The following is a 17,059-nucleotide window of genomic DNA, read 5'->3' as shown; positions in this document are numbered from 1 at the left end:
GTGGATTTTTGTAAAGGAGTCAGCTGCAGCCTGGATGATTGTGGAGACTTCAGAGAGCGGCTTTTGCTCTGGCTGGATGTAGCGTGAATTCTGAGCATGAAGTCTGAGTATTAAGTCCAGGAAGCCCTTTAGGAGAGCATGTGGAAAAGTGACATTTTGGAAGTGTACTATTAAGAGGAAAATTAATATAATAATAATAGATAACAGCTAACAATTATTGAACACTTAGTATGTGCCAGTTACTGTGCTAAGTATACTTATGTCATTAAATCTGTAGTAGAATAGTAGATGCACTATTTCAGAATAGTTAATCTTGAATTTTTAGGATCTCTCAGAACCTCTCTTTTTTTTTTTTTTTTTTTTTGAGATAGAGTTTCGCTCTTGTTGTCTAGGCTGGAGTGCAATGGCACGGTCTCGGCTCATGGCAACCTACTACCTCCCATGTTCAAGCAATTCTCCTGCCTCAGCCTCCCAAGTAGCCGGAATTACAGGCATGCGCCACCATGCCCGGCTAATTTTGTATTTTTAGTAGAGACAGAGTTTCTCCATGTTGGTCATACTGGTCTTGAACTCCCGACCTGAGGTGATCCACCCGCCTTGGCCTCCCAAAGTGCTGGGATTACGGGTGTGAGCAGTGGCAGGGGCTTGCCGTGTTGCTCAGGTGGCACAATTAGAGCTCACTGCAACCTCCAGCTCCTGGGCTCAAGCCATGTTCCCACCTCAGCCTCCCTAGTAGCACACCACCACACCTGGCTAATTTTAAAAACAATTTTTTTCTAGAAACTGAGTCTTGCTGTCTTGCCCAGGCTGGCCTTTTTATGAAAAAAGGTGACACACAGGGATGTTGATTATATTCATGTCTGATTGTCCTGTGGGGAAAAGCTGAATCCTAGAAAACAAACTGCTAGCCTTGGGATATGTATTAGGAGTTTCTAGTTCTTTTATTTGATGAGGGAGGCGTCTTTTATTAGGGAACAAAAACATGTGCCTGGAGCTTTAATTCACTTTTAGATTTCTTATAGTATTCTATATGCATTATTAGTATTGTTAATGATATCAAAAATCACTGGCATTTGAAGTGAGTGGACATGATTCTGCTCATTTTTTACATTCCCTTTTAGTCTTGAAAATTAATTATATTGTTTATTCATCTGTAATATATGATGCCCTTTGGTGAGATAACTTCATGATTTACCTCCTTCCTCTAAAGGTATTCTTTAAAGGTATTAAAAATTATAACTAATTTTATTCTAGAAATATTTCTGTTGAACCATTGGGTAACAGAATAAATTTCACTGCAAGTGTTTTAAAAGGTTTTTGTTTTGTTTTGTTTTTTAAGAGACAGTGTCTTTCTCTGTTACCCAGGCTAGAATTTAGTAGTGTGGTCATAGCTCACTGTAACACTGAACTCCTGGGCTCAAGTGATCCTTCCATCTGGCCTCCCGAGTAGCCAGGACTACAGGCACATACTATCATGCCCAGCTGATTTTTAATTTTTTTTGTAGAGATAGGGTCTCAGTATGTTTCCAGGATGGTCTTGAACTCCTGGGCTCAAGTGATCCTCTTGCTTCCGCCTCCCAAAGTGTTGGGATTACAGACGCGAGCCACTGCACCAGGACCAATAAATGAATTCTTAATGAGACTTGGACCTGGAAATCTCTAATATTTTATGTCTGGTGACATATATAGACTATATTCTTGGTGCTTTTTGAGTTTAGAATCATATTTTATTCTGACTCTTATACTACTTGATGGTTATTGCTATGTGATTTACTAGATAAACTTTTAAATGACACTGCTGCATAAAGAAATAAACACTAAAACAATAATGATAATTTAATATTTGTTGTTAAAAAAAACTTTTTGAAATGTGTGTGGTTTACATACATAAACAAAGGCATATTAAATATCCCAGCAGTACTTCATACATTCTCATGACTGGTTGCTACTGCCTGTGTTCTTATTCACACAGCTTCCTTTATATCAGTGGTCCCCAACCTTTTTGACACCAGCAACCAGTTTTGTGGAAGACAATTTTTTTATGGATCCAGAAGTAGGGGCAGGGTGTGGCAGAGAGATGGTTTTGGGATGAAACTTTTCCACCTCAGATCATCAAGCATTCGATTCTCATAAGGAGTGTGCAACCTAGATCCCTTGCATGTGCAGTTCACAGTAGAGTTTGCACTCCTTTGAGAATCTAATGCCAGTGTTGATCTGACAGGAGGCAGAGCCCAGGCGGTAATGCTCCCTCATCCGCTGCTCACCTCCTGCTGTGTGGCCGGGTTCCTAACAGGCCATGGACCCGTACAGGTTTGGGCCTGGGCGTTTGGGACCCCTGTTTTAGATGACAAAAATACATAAGAGTATCGTACCCCATATGTCTTCCTTATTCAGTCGGATATTGGAAATCATTAAGCCTGGTATCAGCTATTCTGGATATTCTATTTTGATGCTTCGTCAAAACTCTACAAGTGTTAGTTTCTTAAAGATAGTTGCATTATTGATTCTGAAACTGCATCAGTGAATCTATTGCTACATTAAAATTCACTGGTCTATCTTGGACTTTTTAGCCAGGTGTGATTTTGTAACATTCATTGGTTATTTAGAAAATAACCTGAATGATACAGATCTCCCAAATGTTGAAACACTTCATTATATAATATTTTAAAAATCACGTTTATTAATATCACAAGTAATCTCATTTTAAAAAATCTAAGCGTTGGGAATCAGTTAAGTTCACAGTGGTGGATACTTATCTTCCAAAATTCTAATTTTTCTCTTGAAAGTTTGGTTTTTATCCTTGACAGCAAATATCATTAATTATTTTCCTTGAAATGACATGTAAATGTTTGGCAAATACCCAAATCTAAACAATCATAGGTTGTCTGTTTTTCTTTCAAGAATAAAATGGCAACCCATGAAAAATAAATTGGTTTTTAAACTAACAACTTGAATAATTGTACAGGTCCTTTCCTTGAGATAACCATTGTGCTTTGGTATACAACAAAAATGCTTTATATGCAATTCTCATTTTGTCACACAGGATATTAAAAAGATGTGTACTTAATGATGGGAGTTTAATAAAATTTTCCATGCCATCGGTAAAATTTTATTTTATTTTATATTTATTTATTTATTTTTATTGCCAGTGTATGGTGGTGAGGAGTACAGTGCAATTTGTACTTACTGAGCACTACTAGTACTGTTTGGTGCCATTAGTTTGGTACCCAGGTGCCAGAAATTTTATACACCATTGCTTTTGTGCCATTAGTGCAATGGTGCTATTATTAAAAGGCTAGAAAACTGTTTATTATGTTATTTTGAAAAATAGTTATTTTGAAAAATAACTAGTGTTGTTAGTAAAAAAAAAAAATAGTTTTGACTACATGGGACCTCCGGAAAGACCATTGGGATTTTGATTGACATGATGTTAAATTTATAATTAATTGGAGAAAACTACACATTTACAACGTTGAGTTTTCCTATATAGGAACATAGTATGTTCTTTCATGTATTCAATTATTCACTACAATTTTATATTTTCTTATAAATATTGTGTATTTTAAGTTTATTCTGAGATATTTTCAGCTTTTTGCCATTATAAATAGGACTTAATTTTGAGTTATATTTTCTAATTGGTTATTGTAGGTATAGGAAAAGTTTATTTTTGTGTGTTTACCTTGTTTACAAATAAAAAGTTTTTCAATTGAATATATATATATATATATATATATATATGTTTTTTGTTTTTTTGTTTTTTGTTTTTTTTACATTGAGACAGTCTTACTCTGTTGCCCAGGCTGGAGTGCAGTGGTGCAATGGCAGCTCACTGCACCCTCTGCCTCCTGGGTTCAAGCGATTCTCTTTCCACAGCCTCCCGAGTAGCTGGGATTATAGGCGCATGCCACCACGCCTGGCTAATTTTTTCTATTTTTAGTAGAGACGGAGTTTCACTGTGTTGGCCAGGCTGGTTTTGAATTCCTGGCCTCAAGTGATCTCCTGCCTCAGCCTCCCAAAGTGCTGGGATTACAGGTGTGAGCTACTGCTCCTGGCTCTCTTGAATTTTTTTTAGGTAGACAGGTCATCTTTAAATTACAATTCGTTTTTCTTAATTTGTTTGTTTGTTTGTTTCCTTAGTGCGCTGGCTGAGACCTCTGATTAGTGTCGAATAGTAGAGATATTGGACTTGTTTGTCTTGTTCTGACTTGAATACTTAGTATTTTCCCATTAGGTTTAATTTTTAAGGTTTTTGATGCTTTTTAAAAAAATGTAGGTAAGGAAATTTTTTATTGCCTTATATTGCTTATACATTGAGGGTTTAAAAATAATAATGTATTAAAGTTATCAAATGTGTTTTTTCTTTTATTTTGTTAACGTGGTACATTATGTTAATACAGCTCCTATTATTTATTGAACTATCATCTTTCCATTCCTGGAGTGAGATCTATCTGGTTACAATGAAAATCTAATTGAATTTTTTTTGCAACTTTTCTCCTTTTAATTTGTATTTAAATATATATTCATAGCTGCAATTGGCCTTAAGTCTTTTTTCTTCTGATTTGGATTTCAGGGTTATGCCACTGATAAATAATTGAACTTTCAGTCTCTTTCAGTGTTCTGATGTAGGTTAAATTCTGAAGTAATTTTTTGCTGATTGTACATTTGGTAAAATTTACCTGTTAAATCATCTAATTCTGGTGGCATTTATTTGGGGGTAGACATATGAACATTTTTAATTTATCTTACAGTGTTTTTATTAACTAAGGAAATCTTATGTTGGCATGGGTCATCTGTTTTGTTTTACTGTTGTAGCCTTAGCACCATGCTAGTCATATAAAAGATGCCCAGAAAATTTGTTCAATGAATCCTTATAAGGTTGAATAGTGCTTTTACTTTGCTAAAGTTTTATTTGAACTGTGTTAATATTTTTCTTCTTCTTTTTGTTTCTTCTTCTTAAAGTTCCACTCTTGTCCTGGGGACCCAGCTTTAACTTTAGCATCTGGTATGTTGAACTTAGTGGCATTGATGATCCTGATGTAGTACAACCTTGTCTCAACTGGTATAGCAAGGTAGGACTGTATTTTAAATCCTGACTTTAATGGCTATAAAAGGAGAAATATGTCAATCTCTTATTCATTGAGAATAATTTAAAATATTCAAAATAATAATAACAGTTAGCTAACGTTTTATTAGGCACTTCCAGTCTGCCAGCTTTTAAGCGATCCTAATAACTCACTTTGTCATTATCACTCTATGAGACAGGTGCACTTACTATCCCCATTAGTTTATAGATGAAGAAATGAAGCACAGAGAGATTAAATAGTTTGCCTAGGATCACACAACTGTAAAGTGCTTGAGCCAGTGTATGAACTCAGGCAGTTTGGCTCCACAGTCTGCTTTTATATTATACCCATTTGACTCTGAATTTTGTTTTTTTTACTTGTATTCATATAAATACTTAAAACATAGTTTTTAGTGGGATAGTTTTGCAGTCTGATGGAAAATTTAAGATGTCGATGTGATTTAGACTCCTAAAGTAGTCAACAGGGTTAAAAAATATTGCTGTTTAATATAACTGTAATATATATTGTTACATGGTAGTTACGATAAATCTTTTTTAGAGGCCAAGAGTAAGTTAGTTAGTTAATTAATTAAGTTATTAATTAATAGTTAATTATAATGTGTAAGGATTAGATGTTTAATGACCTTTTATTAGTTAAGAAGTCAGCTATCAACTGATTTGTGTTTCAGATCTTATACATCTTCCTAAATACATTTTATTTTCTTGCCTCATTAAAGGGTAATGCCTATAAGTAAATCATTGTTGTTTGATTATCATGCAACATTGTTGTTTGATTATCATGTTGTTTGATTAGCATGTCATCTGTTTGTTTGAATAGTGGTATAGTTAGGAAATTTGACGTAGTCCCAGAACATACTCCTGAAGTTGAGATTTTTTTTAAAAAAAATCCTTTTTATAAGATTGTATTTTTGGCATCTGTCCTATTAGGGGAAATTTTTAATAAATTAAGTGCCTGCTTTTTGGATTCCAGTTAATTGAGATGTCTACTTTATAGCTGCTTAATAGATGAGGTAGTGCAGGCTTAGAAAACAATTAAATTGGGCCAGGCACAGTGGTTCTCACCTGTAATCCCAGCACTTTGGGAGACCGAGGTAGTGGATTGCCTGAGGTCAGGAGTTCGAGACCATCCTGACCAACATGGTGAAACCCCGTCTCTACTAAAAATACAAAAATTAGCTGGGCATGGTGGCATGTGCCTGTAAGCTCAGCTGCTTAGGAGGCTGAGGCAGGAGAATTGCTTGAACCCAGGAGGCAGAGGTTGCAGTGAGCTGAGATTATGCCACTACACTCCAGCCTGGGAGAGAGAGCAATACCCTGTCTCAAAAAAAAAAAAAAATTAAATTTAGTCTGTTTTTGATGATTTTTGAGTCATAACACATGTTTGTAAATTTGAAGTATCTGTATACTTGATACTTGTCATTCAAGTAATAGCTTAAAAACCAAAAATAGAAAGCATAATATAATTGTATGTGAATTATTTCATGTTTTTTGTGCTCTCAGTACCTGCATTGTAATGGGATTAATAGACACTATGGAGTTATAATTTTTACAATATTAAGTGGAGTTTAAGAAATAGGTGTTCTCCCTTTCTTCAAAGTTGAGACTCTGGAATTAGGTTTGGTTTAATAACTTTTGGCTACATACTTTGTAACCTTGGACAAGTTTGGAACAGGCCAAGTTTTAGTTTTGCTAGTTAAAAGAGCCAAATAATGATACCTAATGAATCAGGTTAGTACACTGCTTGGGACATAGTGTTAATAAATGCTCAGTGTAGATTAGTTATTTTTACTGTTGTTAACTGTTTCCTACAGTATCATCTAACCAAATCTCTTCTTTCCATACTTACTCTGTGTTCTAGTAGTACCGTGAACAGGAAGCTATTCGCCTTTGCCTAAAACACTTCAGACAACACAACTATACAGAAGCTTTTGAGTCACTGCAAAAGAAAACCAAGATTGCACTGGAACATCCCATGTTAACAGATATTCATGACAAGCTGGTGTTGAAGGGTGATTTTGATGCTTGTGAAGAGTTGATTGAAAAAGCTGTAAATGGTATGAAACTTTGATTGGTTATTGGGGTAAATTCAAGTACATACGGGAAACTTTCACGAAAAGAATATAGGCTTATGCCAGTTATTACTCTAATTTTTTTTCTTGTTTTTTTTTTACTCAGTTAAAGATTGTTAGCTCTTTGGATTAGGGACTTCTTTCATGTAAAATAGATCCATGATGTAATGAGACTTTAAAAAATGAAATGTACTTGAACTCACATATAAATTTAAGTTGGCATCTTGGGAAACCGTGCACTTACAAATGATAGCATTAACTAGCATTAAACTGTATCAGAAATATTTTGATATTGATAGCCAATATTTATTAACAGTGTATTTTGAGGAGAAGAGGGGGCTAGATAATAAAAAGTGTTATTAATAAGCAATTATATATAAGGAACAAGGAGATTTGTATTGAAAATAACTTCCTTATGGTGTAAATACTATATAATTGCCGATTTTCTTGTGTGACCTGTAATCTGGCTTTGAAAGAAATGTGAATAGTTGAACATCTATATTATCTCCCAGGGTATTGACTTTGGAGGGTAACGCTCATTTGGATATTTAAGGTCTGATGCGTTTTGTTATTTAAACTAAAAAGGGACTCTGTTGCTTATAGTATGACATTTTTAAAAAATCTTCCACAGTAACTTTCATAGTGACAAAGAACAGAATAGTTGTACAATACAAAACTTGTGGAATTGAATTTGGTGCATCTTTTATAGGAAGAAATAAGAAATAATACATTTTTCAGTGATTTGCTCTCATTTTCATTTTATCACAGTTATCATCTTTTACTAGGTATTCATATTTATTAGATATTGGGTAGCTAAAAAAAAAACCAGACCTGCACTGCCTTCTTTGAGTTTGTAAATGTAAAGTTAACTTAAAATGAATTGCTTTGAGCTCCACTTTTTAAAATATGACAAATCTGCTTCTAAGCCTTGTACATTGTTATTGCTTACTTGATTGATGATGATACTTGCAAATAAATGATTGGTATGTTTGAAATTGAATATATTTTGGAGTATAAACAAAACACGTAACTAATCTCTTACCAGACTTTGAAAAGCTACCAATAAAAGTATATGTGTGTGTGTATATATATGTATGTATGTGTATATATATGTATGTATGTGTGCCATTTCTAGGAGTGAATTCTGTATTTTAACCTCATAGGATGAGGGAGGCATAGGTAATTTTAGAGCTTTTTTGTTTGTTTCAGATATTTATCAAAAGGCGTTTATTATTTTGTGAAGGGAAAGCAAAACAACAGGCACAGGCAACTCTATACAATTAATAAGCTAAAAACAGTTATATATTTTAAAGCTGTCTTTAGTGACGTACTCAGTTGGTTAAGATTAGCTGATAAAAATCTTGTGCAGTTTTAGTATCTGCAGAGACTTAACTTATCCTTTGGCTCCAGAAAGGAACCAAGTTTAGAAAAATTAGTAGTTGCTCAATTCTTGAAACAGCCACATCATAGTTTTTGTACTATGAATACTATGGGCTCTCTAAACTGGCCTGGAACACTGTTAGTTAATAAACATTCCTTTCAGGGTTGTTCAGTTTGCTTCTGACCTCATTGATGATGATTTGTTGGACAAATAAGGAAGTAAACAGTGCAGAGTTTTTTGGCTTCTGCTCCATTAAAAACATAGCAGAGAAGGACAAGAAGTTCCTGCCTGCTAAATAGGAAGATCTAGGGAATCAAAAGAATCTCTGTCAAGCTTCTTGTAATGGAGGATACAAAAGCTACTTTTAGTATTTTTAGTATATTACTTAGTATGATCTTTAAGTATTGTCTGTATTTTAAGAAAGCGTAAGGCTGTATTTATTTCTCTAATAGGCTTTTTATTTGTCTAGAAATATCACTGTATTTACATTTCATTTTATTATAGGTGATTTCAGAACCAATAATTGCTATACCTCTTTGCCAATGCAGGATCCGGTGATGATAGGCAAAAGTAATCACCTAGGGACAGGAATGTTTTACTCAAACATGTAGAGATTGTACTGAAAACCTCCCTTTGCTGAGCTTATCTTTTTTTGCTATAGAAAGAGAATTTTTCTTTTGTGAGATAAGGGAAGGATAAAGTTTAATAAGGTAGTCATAAAGTTTCAACCTGAAATCTCTACCCTTCTCCCTCTGTCTTTCCCTGCTTCTTTCTTTTTTCTGTTATCCTGCTTTAAAACAAATCTCTCTACTCTTTTCTTTTGGATTGTGCAGTAGTTGTTAATTATAGGCATATCTTGGAGATATTGCAGGTTTGGTTCCAAACCACTGCAATGAAGTGAATGTCACAATAAAGCAAGTCACACAAATTTTATTTCCTTTCCCTATGCATATAAAAGTTATATTTCCACTTTACTGTAGCCTGTTAAGGTACAGTCGCATTATTTCTTTAAAAAAAATGCACATACCTTAACATAAAAATACTTTATTACTTAAAAAATGCTAATGATCATCTGAGCCTTCAGTGAGTTACAGTCTTTTTGCTGGTAAAGGGTCTTGCCTCAGTATTGATGGCTGCTGGCTGATAAGGATGGTGATTGCTAAAAGTTGGGGTGGCTGTGGCAGTTTCTTAAAATAAGACAAAAATGAAGTTTGCTGCATCAATGAGCTCTTCCTTTCACAAAAGATTTCTCTGTGTCATGCAATGCTGTCTGATTGCATTTGATCCACAGTAGAACTTCTTTCAAAATTAGAGTCAATCCTCTCAAACCCTGCTGCTGCTTTATCAGCTAAGTTTATGTAATATTCTAAATCCCTTGTTGTCATTTCAACAATGTTCACAACATCTTCATCAGGAGTAGTTTCCTTCTCAAGAAACCACTTTATTTGCTCATTCATAAGAAGCAATTTCTCATCCATTCAGATTTTATCATGAGATTGTAGCAGTTCAGTCACATCTTCAGGTTCTACTTCTAATTCTAGTTCTCTTGGTGTTTCTACCACATCTGCAGTTAACTACTTCTTCTGAAGTCTTTAACCCTCTACACATCATCCATAAGGTTGGAATCAACTTCTTCCAAACTCTTGTTAATGTTAATATTTTTATCTCTTCCCATGAATCATGAATGTTCTTAATGGCATCTAGAATGGTGAATCCTTTCCAGGTTTTCAATTTACTTTGCCCAGATCCATCAGAGGAATCACTATCTGTGGCAACTATCGCCTTACAAAATGTGTTTCTTAAATAACAAGACTTTCTTGAAAGTCTAAATGACTCCTTGATCCATAGGCAGCAAAATGGATATGTGTTAGCAGGGATAAAAACATTAATCTCCCTGTATTTCTCCATCAGAGCTCTTGGGTGACACGTACATTGTTAGTGAGCAGTAATATTTTGAAATACATCTTTTTTTTTTTTTTTTTTCTGAGCAGTAGGTCTCAACAGTGGGCATAAAATATTCAGTAAACCATTCTGTACACAGATGTACTGTCATCTAGGCTTTGTTATTCCATTTGTAGAGCACAGGCAGAGTAGATTCAGCTTAATTCTTAAGGGTCCTAGGATTTTTCAAAATAGTAAATGAGCATTGACTTCCACTTAAAGTCACTAGCTGCATTAAACCCTTACAAGAGAGTCACACTGTCCTTTGAAGCTTTGAAGCCAGGCATTGACTTCTGTCTAGCTGTGAAAGTCCTAGATGGCACCTTCTTCTAATAGAAGTCTATTGGAATGTTTTGTCTACATTGAAAATCTGTTTAGTATAGTTACCTTCATCAGTGATCTTAGCTGAATCTTCTAGATAGTAATAACTTGCTGCATCTTCTATAATACATCAACACTTGTGGCTTTACTTTGTACTTTTATGTTATAGAGATGGCTTCATTCTTTAAACTTCATGGACCAACCTCTGCTAGCTTCCAACTTTTCTTTTGCAGTTTTCTGACTTCTCTCAGCTTTCATACACTTGAAGAGAGTTAAGGCCATGCTTTAGATTAGGTTTTGGCTTAAGGAAGTGTTATGACTGGTTTAATTTATCCAGACCACTCTAACTTTCTCCATATTAATATGGAGAAATATGGAGTCTGTTTTGCTTTCATATCAGTCGTGGGTTCACTTGTAATTTCCTTCAAGAACTTTTCCTTCTCATTTACAACTTGGTCAACTTTAGTGCAAGAGGTCAACTTTCAGCCTATCTTGGCCTTTGACATGCCTTCCTCCCTAAGTTTAATTATTTCTAGTTTTTTATTTAAAGTGAGAGGTATGTGTTGAACACTTAAAGGCCAGTAAAGATATTAAGTGGCCTAATTTCAGTATTGTTGCATCTCAGGGAATAGGGAGGCTCAAAGAGAGGGAGAGAAATGGGGGAACTGCTGGTTTATGGAGTAGTCAGAATACACACATTTATTAAGTTCCTTGTCTTATAAGGGTGTAGTTCATGGTGCCTCAAAACAATTACATTATTAACATCAAAGATCACTTATCATAGGTGACTGTAACAGATATTACAATAATGAAAAACGTTGAAACGTTGCGAGAATTACTGAAACGTGAGAGAGACGCAAAGTGAAGAAATTCTATTGGAAAAATGGCATCCATAGACTTCCTTTAATTTATAAAAAACACAGTACCTGTGAAGCGTGGTAAAGCAAAGCATTATAAAGGCATATGTATATTGAATTATCTTCATTGATTTTCTGTTTTTAATGCAATTTTGTATTCCTGTTACAAACCCTACTTGAAAATGGTGTCTTACTCTTTTCAGGTATTGTATTTGATCTGCCACATTTTTATGAAGTATTTTTGCATATATTTGTGTATGTAAGATATTGGTCTGCAGTTTTCTTATAATGTGCATGTCGTGTTTTGGTATCTTTTGGTGTGTTTGGGTAGTTCTAGCCTTTTAGAATGAGGCAGGAATCTAAAAGTGTTTGTGTAGAATGAGTAGTAGCTTGGTAGAATTTACTAGTGAAGGCAACTGGACCTGAAGTTACCTTTGTGTGGAGGTTTTTGTGTTATTTTGGCAGGGTCTCATTAGTTTTCGGACTTTGAAAATTTCCCATATACATTTAAATATATAAAATTTCCTCGGCCAGGCGCGGTGGCTCAAGCCTGTAATCCCAGCACTTTGGGAGGCCGAGATGGGCGGATCACGAGCTCAGGAGATCGAGACCATCCTGGCTAACACGGTGAAACCCCGTCTCTACTGAAAAATACAAAAAAAAACTAGACAGGCGTGGTGGTGGGCGCCTGTAGTCCCAGCTACTTGGGAGGCTGAGGCAGGAGAATGGTGTAAACCCAGGAAGCGGAGCTTGCAGTGAGCTGAGATCCGGCCACTGCACTCCAGCCTGGGCGACAGAGCGAGACTCCGTCTCAAATAAATAAATAAATAAATAAATAAATAAATAAATAAATAAAATTTCCTCTTCTTGTTCTTTAGTTGTGCTATGAAGTATTTTTACTTTTGTTCAGTTTAGTATTTTCATTATGAAATGAAATGGCTCTTTGGAAGAACCGTGGTTTTTAATTTACACATTTGTGGAGGTTTACTAGTTGTTTTCTTTGTTAGTGATTTCTGGCATAATTGCATAGGGGCCAGAGTGCATATCCTGTGTGTTTCCACTCCTTTGAAATTTAATGAGACTTGCTGTGTAGCCCAGCTTATTCAATTTTTATAAACATATCATATATATTTGAACAGAATGTGAATTCTGTAGTTGTTGGAACAGTGTTGTATATCTGTTCAGTTGGTCAGAGTTGCTAATCATATTGCACAAATCTTTATCAGTAAGAATTTTCTGATTCTCATTACTGAGAAAGATTTTAACACTTTCCACTATGATCATGGAATCGTATGTTTCCTATAGTTGGTCTAATTTAACTTTACATTTTGATGCCATGTTTTTAGTTGAAAACAAATTTTAAATTATTTTGAATTAAATCTTTTATTATGAAGTGCCTTTTTATCTCTACAAATATTTTTGCTTTCAGGTGTAAATTGTATTAAGATCTGTTTTCATTTCTTATTCGTATGGCATATCTTTTTTTGTTTGTTTTTTGAGACGGAGTCTCTCTCTGTCGCCCAGGCTGGAGTGCAGTGGCCGGATTTCAGCTTACTGCAAGCTCCGCCTCCCGGGTTTACGCCATTCTCCTGCCTCAGCCTCCCGAGTAGCTGGGACTACAGGCGCCCACCACCTCGCCTGGCTAGTTTTTTTTTTTATTTTTCAGTAGAGACGGGGTTTCACCGTGTTAGCCAGGATGGTCTCGATCTCCTGACCTCGTGATCCACCCACCTTGGCCTCCCAAAGTGCTGGGATTATAGGCTTGAGCCACCGCGCCCGGCCCGTATGGCATATCTTTTCCATCTTTTATTTTCAACCTTTATCCCTCTGAAGAGAAATATCTCTTATAAATTTTATTTAAATAAAACAAACCTATTTAAATAAAATTTTATTTTATTAATAAATCATTTGACTTATGATTAGTTTAGAAATTACAACAAGTATGCATGATTGCCTTAACAAAATTGATCAGTGTCTTTTTTTTTTTTTGAGACAGAGTCTTGCTCTGTCCCTCAGGCTGGAGTGCAGTGGTGCAATCTTGGCTCACTGCGAGCTCCGCCTCCAGGGTTCACACCATTCTCCTGCCTCAGCCTCCCGAGTAGCTGGGACTACAGGCACCCGCAACCACGCCTGGCTAATTTTTTGTATTTTTAGTAGAGACGGGAGTTCACCATGTTAGTCAGGATGGTCTCGATCTCCTGACCTCGTGATCCGCCCTCCTCGGCCTCCCAAAGTGCTGGGATTACAGGCGTGAGCCACCGCGCCCGGCAGATCAGTGCCTTTTCTCTCTTCCCATGTAGGATTTAGTAGACTTTCAGCTTCATATTCTCACCTTCTAATTCATTATTCTATTGTTGTCGATTGCTCTATTGTTGTCATTTATTTTGATACCATGTTCGAAGACCCTATAAAATATTAGTCTTATATAGCAATTGTTCATTAATTTTACCCAAATATTTACGGTTTTTTTCTCTTCATTATTGTTTGTGTCTTTAATCTTATATCTAAGATTATGTTCGTTCCCTGTGCCGTAAGCCCATCCTTTAGAATTTCTTCTATAATGCAATTCAACTCTCTCAGAATTGCTGACCTGAAAATTTTGTCTCCTTTCTAGGAGGGTATTTTTGCTAGATGTAGAATTCCAGATTGACACTGATTTTCTTGAAATACATTTTGAATATCATTTGACTGTTATTAATCAGCTTCCATTGTTTCTTTTGAGAGGTGTGCTGTCATTTTCAACTGCCATTTTTTAATGTAATCTTTTTCCCTCTGACTGTTTAAATATTTTATATTTGTTTTAGATTATTTTGTAATTACATTAACAAGGCTGTCCAAAACTCCAGTGTGGCAGCCCTGTTAACTATTGTCTGTTTTGGTTTTCTTTCAATTAAATATATGTTGCCTTAGTCTATCATTTCTTTTATTTTCTCCTTTATCTTTTTTAACTGCATGTTTCTGTTTAATATTTTAAGCTTCTCTAAACCCTTTATCCCATTTCCACTACTATGTTATTTTTAGTGTCTCTTTCTTACACTTTGACCTTCAGTTCTGTGATATTTTCAATTTGTTCATTCCTCTTTTCTCTTGTCTCTGACAATTCAATTTTTGTTTCCTTTTGTTGTCTTACCGTTTCTTTTCCAACTATTTAGATGTCTACTTTCCAACTGCTTATATCTCTAATCTGTACTCATGTTTCATAGAGAGAGTTGCTTTTTTTATTTGTGGAAAGGTGTTTGGCTACTTTCATCTATTGCATGGCTATATTTTTCTGTTGAATCAGATTCATTGCTACTTTAAAAAATTCATTTCTTTTCCTTTTTATATTGTATAATTCTTGGGTTGATTCTTTTTTAACACTATTAATCTTTGAATGTGAATTTTTCCTATTTTTAGAAGCTTCTTTTGAGTTAGGAGGTAGGGTTGTGTTCCAGGATAGCAAGATTTTTCCTTTTTTCTCTTTAAGATTTTGTTTCTTAGTAATGCTCATAATGCAAAATCTCACTCTTTTTTAACCCTTTCCCAACTGCCAGACTCTTTTTCTGAAACATGTTTTTTTTTTCATAATTTTTGCTCATTTATGCCTTTGTGCCTTTGTGTATGCTGTATTTTCTTTCCGATTACTTTCCTTTTCATATAGTTCAGTTCCAGTGCGTTCTTCAAAGCCAACTCTTTCAAGGTATCTTCTTTCGTTATATTATCACTGAATCACTCCTTCCTCCTCTTAACTCGTATTTGTCTTGATGCTGTATTTCTCATTTTGTTCATAAAAGATTGTTAATTTTCTGTCAAGTATATTTCCAAACACTGTATCATTATCATCATCATCGTAAGTAACATATCTGAGAGCTTGATAATGTGCCATCTATTCTCCTAGACCTTTTACATGAATTTATTTTTCATGCTTACCTTCTAGGGTAAATATTGTTGTTATTTCCGTTTAATATATGAGAATGATTAATTTGCTTAAGATGGTATATCTAGTAAGTGACAGAGCTAAGATTTGAATTCAGGTAGTCTGGTGCCAAGATCCATACTCTTTATCTCTAAGCTTTACTATCTTAGTAAATATTTACTGGTTCAATGTCCTAATATTGATTATTATATTATTACTGGTATAATATTGGCCTTTTTTTTAGAATTTGGACAAACTGATGAAATTCGTTTCTTAAAAATTCTTTTTGATCTCATCATTCTTGAATGATCAAAAAAGATTTTATGCTCTATAAGTTATTTACCTATACATGCATTTTAAATTATTTCTTTTGTATATAATCTCTATTTTGGTGAAAAATCAAATTTGATAAAAGTTTGAATTTATCAAATATGAATACATATAACTAGGCAGCAGTACTATAATCTATGTGGATTTTTTGGGTTTTGTTTTCTTTTTAATTCTGGGCAAGAGATTTGAAATTTTTTTCCCTTTTGGTAAAAGCTTCCTAAGTCTCATTTTTAAATCATGTTGTGTGTGTGTAGGCAGGATTTCTGTGTTGCTCAGACTGGTTTTGAACTCCTGGCCTTGAATGATCCTCCTGCCTTAGCCTCCCAAAACACTGGAATTACAGGTCTCAGCCACTAGGCTGGGCCATCATGTGCTTTTTAAAGAGAGTATCCACTATTATTGGAGAAAAGAACTGCTTGTGCTCAATGAGGACTCTATGAAATATATTTAGTATAGTCATAATTATAGGGAAAAAAAAGAAGTGATATTGGACCTGAGACTCTAGTTAAATAGTTTAAAAATTATTAACAACTAATTCTTAGTGTGCTTTCTCCTAGTGATATTTAAATTTCTTTTGTATAGTTTTAATTTTATCTGACTGTTCTGATCTCTTGCTTTAGATTTTTGTCAAAAATAGACTTACAGAACTATTAGCAACTGCCTGACTTCTTCTTTAAACAGAAATAATTTTTTGAACTCACATGGTTCACAGGCATCTTTAAATTTCTTATTTACTAATTTGTTTCTGAGATTTTCAAACATTGTAATGGATGTCATATTTTTATAGATGAGAATGTCATTATTGTTTCAATAGAGAGGCTGAGTTTTTTTGCTGAATTATATATCTAAAGCAAGCCTACCAAGGCAAAAGGCCTTATTGGCAAGAGTTTCCAAGAATTAGAAATAATAGGGAGCATGGAGATTATTTGGGATGTAGCAGTGTCAACTTTTTGTTTTTAGATTGTGAAAGTTGTAGGAAGTTCTTTTACATTAAAACAAGATACTAAATGCAATGCATTTTTTTTTTAACCTTTACCCTGCTTTAGTGTTTACAGTATTTATTGACTTTTTGCAAGAATTTTGAAAAGTCTCAAAGGGAAAGAAGAAAGGAAATTTGTGCCTGTAGGATGGAAGTTTCCAGTTAAAGCCAGCTGAAAAGTCTTGAAAGCTGAAAGAGTTGGT

At 34.7% G+C, this 17,059-nt stretch overlaps 1 protein-coding gene across 6 annotated transcripts in view; it reads left to right on the top strand.

Annotated features, from left to right (window-relative positions):
• Positions 1–17,059, top strand: part of MKLN1 (muskelin 1) — a 396,930-nt gene that overhangs the window by 278,375 nt on the left and 101,496 nt on the right. For all 6 annotated transcript variants that reach the window (XR_007723900.1, XM_050782495.1, XM_050782494.1 and 3 more), the window contains 2 exons: positions 4,960–5,069; positions 6,945–7,137. Coding sequence is in view for 5 of the 6 variants with exons in the window: in XM_050782495.1 (XP_050638452.1) it covers positions 4,960–5,069; positions 6,945–7,137 (303 nt within the window). In the remaining variant the exon portion in view is untranslated. The remainder of the gene's footprint in view (positions 1–4,959; positions 5,070–6,944; positions 7,138–17,059) is intronic.

The sequence above is a fragment of the Macaca thibetana genome, chromosome 3, assembly GCF_024542745.1.
Source record: "Macaca thibetana thibetana isolate TM-01 chromosome 3, ASM2454274v1, whole genome shotgun sequence".
In the NCBI taxonomy this organism is placed as follows: domain Eukaryota; kingdom Metazoa; phylum Chordata; class Mammalia; order Primates; family Cercopithecidae; genus Macaca; species Macaca thibetana.
The sequence above is the reverse complement of the archived record's forward strand: the minus strand, read 5'-3'. Positions and strand labels throughout refer to the sequence as shown.